The 7,740-nt window shown below is 41.5% G+C and overlaps 1 protein-coding gene and 1 long non-coding RNA gene across 12 annotated transcripts in view; both read right to left on the reverse strand.

Moving 5' to 3' along the window:
• The window catches only part of LOC147756501 (uncharacterized), a 5,946-nt gene extending 1,054 nt beyond the window's left edge, over window positions 1–4,892 (reverse strand). The window contains exon 1 of the long non-coding RNA XR_015324041.1: window positions 87–4,892. This is a non-coding gene — a long non-coding RNA (uncharacterized LOC147756501). The remainder of the gene's footprint in view (window positions 1–86) is intronic.
• Window positions 1–6,933, reverse strand: part of LOC111246848 (uncharacterized) — a 134,802-nt gene extending 127,869 nt beyond the window's left edge. For 4 of the 11 annotated variants that reach the window (XM_022797128.2, XM_086983236.1, XM_086983233.1 and 1 more), the window contains exon 1: window positions 5,536–6,927. Coding sequence is in view for 1 of the 11 variants with exons in the window: in XM_086983231.1 (XP_086839357.1) it covers window positions 5,536–5,537 (2 nt within the window). In the remaining 10 variants the exon portion in view is untranslated. Of the gene's footprint in view, window positions 1–5,535 lie in introns of all 11 variants that reach the window. The other 7 variants (XR_015323442.1, XM_086983227.1, XM_086983226.1 and 4 more) reach the window with 3 other exon arrangements.
• Window positions 6,934–7,740: the final 807 nt, after the last annotated feature.

A 7,740-nucleotide genomic window follows, 5' to 3' on the forward strand; every position in this document is an offset into this window, starting at 1 on the left:
TTTTTCGATAAATTTAGATTAGTTAGTGACAGGACAAAATGTGTAGCTTGGACGTTTTTGTTGAACGTGGTTCGTAGGGTATTTACCTTTGGGAAGGAAGACCGATTTTCCTAAATTAAAGACTCCTCTAACTATCTATTTTACACTACACAATACCAAAATCATCTCTCGATAGGGCTGACAGGACATTTTTGAGGCTGTTAATTGAGATTGAATCGTTCAGCCTGCATTAAGTGGTAACTTCCAAGGTCAACTGAATCAAATTAACGACCATCAAAGAATCAGAAAAGAGACTTTGAACACTCGATGATCCTCGTATCCCCGCTACTCGCTCGACGACCCTTGTCATCACAGATATTAGATCATTCTTAAATCGAGCTACGTGCCACTTAGATTACCTTAAGCTTACCTTCCATTTCGACTATCGTATCCTTCTCTTTATCTATCCGCTACTCTTGGATCAATTATTAGCTGTTAGCAACACGCATTCTATGTTTCGTTTCTGAATTACTCAGATCGCAGGAATACTGCAAACACTCCTTTGCTTTTCTTAGAAGGATATCATCTGTAATCCTAGTCTACACTATTGTTTATGTTGGCTTTTTTAGTTGTATCCTTCATGCTATTTTCATTTTGTTATGTCCCACATCTCCGTAGGAGCGGAACAGTTCGGGAAATGCTTTTCGGAATAGATAACGTAAGCTAAAGCGGGAAAAAAAGGATAACGTCAAAGTACGTACGATACATAAAGCTTGTATAGTTGTTCGATTCTCTGCTGCGGTACATAATCAAATCAACGTGAACCCTACGCCACGTGCGATAACAACGCTATCAGTACGATATTTGAAGAATAGGCTCTTTAAGCTGGCCTGTGCTATATGAAAACACTTAAAACGTAATACATATTCGGCCCACTGCGAGAATCAGGTATTTTTTACAATATCAAACTCACAAAAAGATAACATATTGCTATCTTATTCTAACGCTCACAATAATATGCAGATCGTTAATCATTGTAGACTTTAGAAAACCATTGACGCCATGCTATTTCATCGGTTCACTGGTCAGTTAAGATAAACGTACGCACTGGGTTTTTCTTCGGCAGTAAAGTGTGGCAGGATATTGTCAGGTTGGTTAGCGATTTGCTATATGAAGCTTCCCGTGCAGGTCTAGGTCAGACAGGCGTATGCAAAACATTGTGGTGTAGGTGTATGTTGCTTTATGCTTTATTTTTTTGTTATGTTATTAGTTTATGAGAAAAATCGCTATTATACGGAAAATCCTTACTTGCCCTGCCGCTGATTTGTTACGTGCACTAATTTCACTCGTCGAATAATGAGCGTTCCTAGCGGCTCAGTCCGTATTGTTCCACCCTATTCTCGTTGCTGTGTCCTGTATAGGATCTAAGTGCAGATATCATGCCTATTTTTTTTTTTTTTTTATTATACTAAAAATTGAACGAACAAATAACCTATCACTGCATTGTTGTTCCAAATATATATATATATATATATACATCTATATCGGAAAGGGTCATGCTCCAAACACATCCGAGACTGCTATGCGATGCTGGTCTGAAAAGCAGTCGCAACGCTGACGGCTGTGACGACCCATCTTTCATATTACTTACCTCCTAGCCATCGTCATGTTTGTTTGTGGGACTTCGCATCTGTATGTGCGCATGTGTATGTATCTTACGGTGCTATTTTTCGTGGCGTTGCTGTCGGTGCTACCTTTTTACCAACAATTAGGCGCGCACATCTGGGTCTGCGGAGGCAGCGGCGGCGTTGTACGCGCGTCAACTCGCACGCGATGGTGGTGATATTTGGCACTCTTGTAGATGTTCGTCCTGCGCGACCAGGCAACAGGATCCGATCGTATGTTTGCACACGACTATTGGCTGGTATAACGATTATGTATGACGACTACGGCGATGCATCAAAATGTACGAAGATTCAACAACATATTGCCTCGTTGTCTATTCCACTAGCAAAAGGTCGTAATCGTTCGGGGTCGACACACGAAATCTGCCCATGTGTACCGTTTGCAGCTGAAAAAGTGTTTCAAGTTTTACATTCGCCAGAATATCGTTTGTACATATCAGGAGAAAATTATCCTTCCGATAATTTCCTCGGGGCCCTTTAATGCGGTCCCCTGTGGACGGTAATTGTTCTGTGAACAAATCGTCTGGTGGAACCTGTAGGAACAAATTCGTGTCCGCTGCTATCTTGTTTATGGAAGGACATTACATATATGCACGTTGGGTTTTTGATCTGTACGTAAAGAACGTAGCTCTCAGGTGGCTAGTATACGCGAAAGGTACTTAAAGTTATTGTTGCTTTGGCATTGACGAGTGCTTAAACGACAAAATACAACTGGCTCATAAAAGCACACGCGTTATTGTACTGCTGAGACGAAACTGCCAGCAGCAGAGCGATCAATTTTTGCAATAAGCAGATGTCTATAGTTCTAGCTGCAGGCAGAAATACGTTCAACAACATTGTTACGGCAGTAGTGCTGATATAGTATAGGTACCGTAGGGGTCCCAGACAGCGGCTTATATCAAACTCAATGATCGATGGTCCCAATCTGAATGGGTTGCTACGCAACGTTTGGATGTCTTTTGTGTACATATATTCACTTTTATTTTATAAACGTATATGTCGCATGTCCCGATAGCATGTGCAATTATACATATATATTGGTAATTACTATAATTGTAATAGGCGCTTAGGAGCACTGCTAACCGCCGTTACTTCAACAGTAATGGCTTCATGTGCGTCATACACCTAACTGATTAGATAAATCCAGAATAAAAGGCACTAACTGTATATACATATATATATATATATATGTATATGTTTGTACAATCGCTAATTCTGACATTTATACAGGCGTACACGCTTGTAACGATAATAAAGATGCAGGTAAGACAGGCAAAATTCCTCTTTGTATCTAAATAGGCTCATGTCAACGTTAAGCAGTTCGTTCGTCTGTAACCAATGGGTCCAAATCAATTATGCATGGCTTCATTGACTTGGCGTCCAATCTGATTGCAGGCGAAGATTTACCAGGTTTATAGCGTGCATGGTTAAAAGATCGTTCTCGTCTACCATAGGCATCAACCAAGTAGTTACTTCGCTCGCCGTACAGATTACGTTACAGATTAGCCGTCGTCCTGTGGAGCAGGGTCCGAGGCATAGTTAGTGCAACCGATTTGGTGAAGGGTTACCTTGTTAGAGGTTTAGGCCATCCGCAGGATTTATGGAACCGATTGTAATTAACGACGAGAACCTACCTTTCGACGAACCTGCTGTGTCCGTCTGAAGGTTTTTGTGCTTCAATAGATCGTATCCAGTCGTATAGAGGTAGCAATAAAACGCTTTCAGGGCGTTGGAATGGTTAGCGCACTTAGCTGTACATTCTATATTAACTTACAAATGAAATAAATTTTACATCACTAAACAAGATTAATATTGTACAACTTGCAGAATTTTTGTGATGTACGCTAAAGTCAGTGAGTGGCAAACATACTTCACTAAGCACAATTTTAGATGTTCACAAAAATATTGTGTAGTTCTTTCCGTCCAGCCTTAATCAAAGGGTCTAACAGCAGTTGGTCGATATGTGAGAAAGCCCATATGTGTTTTCAAATGAATAGCCTTCCCAAACAGTTACTCGGTTTGTCGGTCGTTGTAAGGTGCTCACTATTGAAAAGACATTCGCTTCTTATTCTCAAGAGAATACCAACCCCACATCGGAACTTCACATCAGAGTTCCTCTATAGTGTAGTACATAAAACCTCGATTTTTTCGTTCGTTCTTTCTGCTACGTATCTTATCTCTCACTGGTTAAGGTGTTGCCCATCGTAAACTGTCAGTGGACCGTACACGTGTGCATTTACCTCGCAGAATCTGATCCAAAATAGCGCTTTGATATAATCGAAAATGTCTTACGATCTCAGTCGTACACCTGGTCGCACAATATAATCCACAAATCCCTTTCTACGGTACGTTCCTATATAGAACCTGCAGAATCCTTCTTTCCTTTTTATTTCTTGTAGATCGGTAACCTTAAAGGACTTGGCCTGACAACACGCAGAGTAATCGCACCCTATCCAATGCTAGGAGACATTCTGCTTGACCGTCCATACTAAACCATGGAAGAAAATAGTAACATTGCCGAGCGTCGAACTTTACCCTATATATGAGTAAAATTCAAGGAGACTACAGTTAATATGGGCATCTTTTATTAGTTAGGTTGCATTTAATTCTGTTTTATAATTTTTGTATATAATAATTTAGTTTTATCTGTTAGCCCGAAAGAGTTAACGTACTGACTGCGTTCATTGAGATTGTGTCAAGTCGAGGAACAATAAAGTCATATTCAATGACATATGGACAGCCAAAGATAGGTCTTCCTTGACCTCTGTCTCGTTCAGGCCGACACAGTTCAGTACTTTTTCCTGTAGTTATTTCTTTTAAATTGTGCCCTTTGGTACAGTCGCCCATTTTTTGTTTCTGCCTCCTTTATAGCATCTAATTATGACGTTGTAGAGTTAGTAAAATTAACTTCGCGACCTTTAGGTATGTTCAGTGTCTGTGGGTAGAAGCTGCAGTAAAATCGACATTAGGCGTCCCGCTAGATACATTTTTTAAAAGCAGAATTATATTGGTGTCTCTAAGTGTGCAAATTTCATGATCCTTTACGAGCTCAAATATAAGACGAAGTGCTATAGTGTATATGATGGTTTCTCTTCCGTAAAGCAAAACTCCATCATCGATCGTCATACATCGAGAGCACTGATATTTGTCATATTCAAGATAAGTATTGTCTGTGAACGACCTAAATGTTTCACATGTACAAATCATTTTCGTTCGTCGGCCAGAAGCATTTTCAGACTTTTTTAACATCAACTCTATATATATATATATATATATATATATATATATATATATATATATAGCCTATAATTAACTGCCACAAACAGCAGCGTAGTGTTATCATATACTTAACAGTCTAGCGACAAAACACGATCCGCATAGAAGTCCATCGAGAGTAATAGATACATATACAAAACAAATCTATTGAAGGATCATCGGATGTAATCGCACTCAATCGCTCAGGCAGGCTGTTGATCATAAGGCGACAAGCATTGCGTATCCAGAGATCATTTTTTTTGCGCGTTTATCTAGACAAGGCTAAGGTCTTCTCAACGACAGCAGAAGCTTGGGAAGAATTAGGCAACTCTTCGTTGTGGTTTAAAATCCGAGAAACTGATTACACTAGTAGGCTAATGGTGGTTTCGAGCTAGATAGAAGTATATTGTCCACAGAATAGATAGCCTAGAAGTATCTCGCTGCTTAACAAGTAGCGTGTTCTAATAATGGAAGCTGTTTGATAATAAAGTTTTTAATTTTTACTACTTGTATATATTTTATCCGTAAAAACTACTAAACAGCAAGAACATTTACATGTGTTTCATTGATAACTATATGTATGAACGCTGTTTCTCATTATCAGAAGGCTACTTACATTTTTAGATGAATCTAGCGTCTTTCGGTATCAGCAAACCTCCTCAAATGTTATCTTCGTCATCATAGGGAACAGACGTTTGCTTAAGAGTACATAGCTTGGCATGTCTATGACCCCTTTTCGCAGTAACACCCATCATTCGTTACAGACACAGCCAGAGGCGCTAGATGTTTTACTTAAGCAGCCTTCACTCGCGTTACGATTAATCCACGACTCTAGAGGAATCGCACAAATTCAGCCCTAACTAATAATATTATCTTTAATGAGAACGATTTCACTTCTGGCGTCACGTTTGAATCAGGTCTCCAATTATACAGTAGGAACATATGGAATAATCTTTTTTTTAGCTAGTAATAGCGGCCTCGTTCGGTACGCTGCTGGTGACAGTGATCCTCGTCATGCAAACACTGCCTGAGCTTCGATTTTGTCATATACGAGTATCCGTGGCATGCAGATCTTTGTGGAGCTTGCGCGCGTATACTGTTAGCCGTATTTGAGCTATAAGTAATACCGTTATGAAGACCTACGAATACATTCAACGAAGATCGCACGTTGCGGCTATTTCCGTTATGGGTGAAGTCGTCTTCCTGAAGTAGCAAGCACGTAACACGCACAGATATTATAGGTGGGAATAACCATCACACACACCTAACTGACCGAATAATTGTCGAAGCACGTAATGTAATCATCGAGAACTTTGTTTACAACTACCATCATCTGCTAACTTCAGTTCACCGCTAATGAACCCAAACGTCCATCAAACAGCACCGCACCGCACTCAAGTGAGTGCGTAGATTAAGATAGAAGTGGAAAAGATCTCGAGGAGATCGCCGTTCCGTGAAACAGATACGCTAAACCAGCTTGACAGACAATTTCGCCACTACTACTAGTGGTAGCCGATTATGTCGAATTTCAATTTGTGGTGACTCTGAAGCTTCAGGACGCGCCGAAAATCATTTCTTTCTTTAGCACTGCCGAGCTTCCACTGTGGCTATACCATACTGATATAATCACAAAGATTGTTGCAATTCCCTACGGGTCTGACCTTTTTACCAATTAACCCTCGCATTATTAGAAAGGAAAACAATAACAAAGCTTTTGTTTTAAGCTTGTCTTCGCTGCCAGCACCACTGAACTCTATTGTATTCTCAATAGGAGGCTGATGGCGATCGACTTTGATTGATTTGGTGATCTGTGACGGCGTCGAGCATCAGTTGTTTTGAATGGGTCAAGTTCGTTGCGCGCGAACCCGCGCTTGAGCGTTATTTTCCGACAAGTCGTTACAACATAATAGTCTTCTACGTTGGCACTGTTATTGCCGCGAGTTGTGTTAGTAACAGTTGTTGACGTTGGTGAGGCCGTAATGCCGGTAGAAGGTAGAGCCCCGTCACGCTATACCGGCGATGCTTGTGGCCGACCCCGGCTCTGCCACTGCACACGCTGCGGCCGCAGGGCCCTCGCCTCGGAGAGGGCTTGAACAGCCAGAAGGGAAAGGGAATAAGGACCACCCGTTACGGCGACTGGTCCTTTCAATCGGCAGGAGCCGATTGTTGGTTGCTGTTGCTACTACTGCCTGTTGCTCGATGCCACCGCCTGCATCTTTGTATTTTGTGACGACAACGACGACGACAACGCGTAATGTTTTTCGTTAATTCAATCGAATATCTACACAAGCAACAGAAAGCCTTCTCTATGCCACATCGAACTTTCCAATGGCGTCGGCCAGCTTCTAGCGTTGCCAAACCCAATAGGGCGACAGCGGTGGCGTGATTCCGCTTGGGTCGGCTAGTAGCCTTTCCCGGATCCACGCGGTTCGCACTCGACCGGGCTGGCCAGCGTGAAGGCCACACCGTGCAAAGGCGCACTTGTTGCGCCTTGGAGTTTGCTGGCCATACGGACTTTCGAAGCGTCAAATTATGTTAAACGCGCGTTTATGCGTTTGCAGTAAGCTTTTCCCTTTCTACGCAAAATGATTCAACTCACACGCACGGGCGCAGCTAATCCGTTACGTTCTAGCTGAGAGATTAACTTAAGGCAGCTGTCAGTCAAACACCGGCAGGCTGGGGCTAGTATAACACTATTACTGTTATGTTTATTTAATTGAAGGAAAGTTAAGAGATAAGTTGTACCCGGCGGCTATTTAATGTCTATAATAACCCAGACCAGACTCTATGAAGGAGATCGCGCTGTCTAGACGTTTACCTT

The sequence above is a fragment of the Varroa destructor genome, unplaced genomic scaffold (assembly GCF_002443255.2).
Source record: "Varroa destructor unplaced genomic scaffold, Vdes_3.0 BEIS01000003.1, whole genome shotgun sequence".
NCBI classification, from domain to species: Eukaryota; Metazoa; Arthropoda; class Arachnida; order Mesostigmata; family Varroidae; genus Varroa; species Varroa destructor.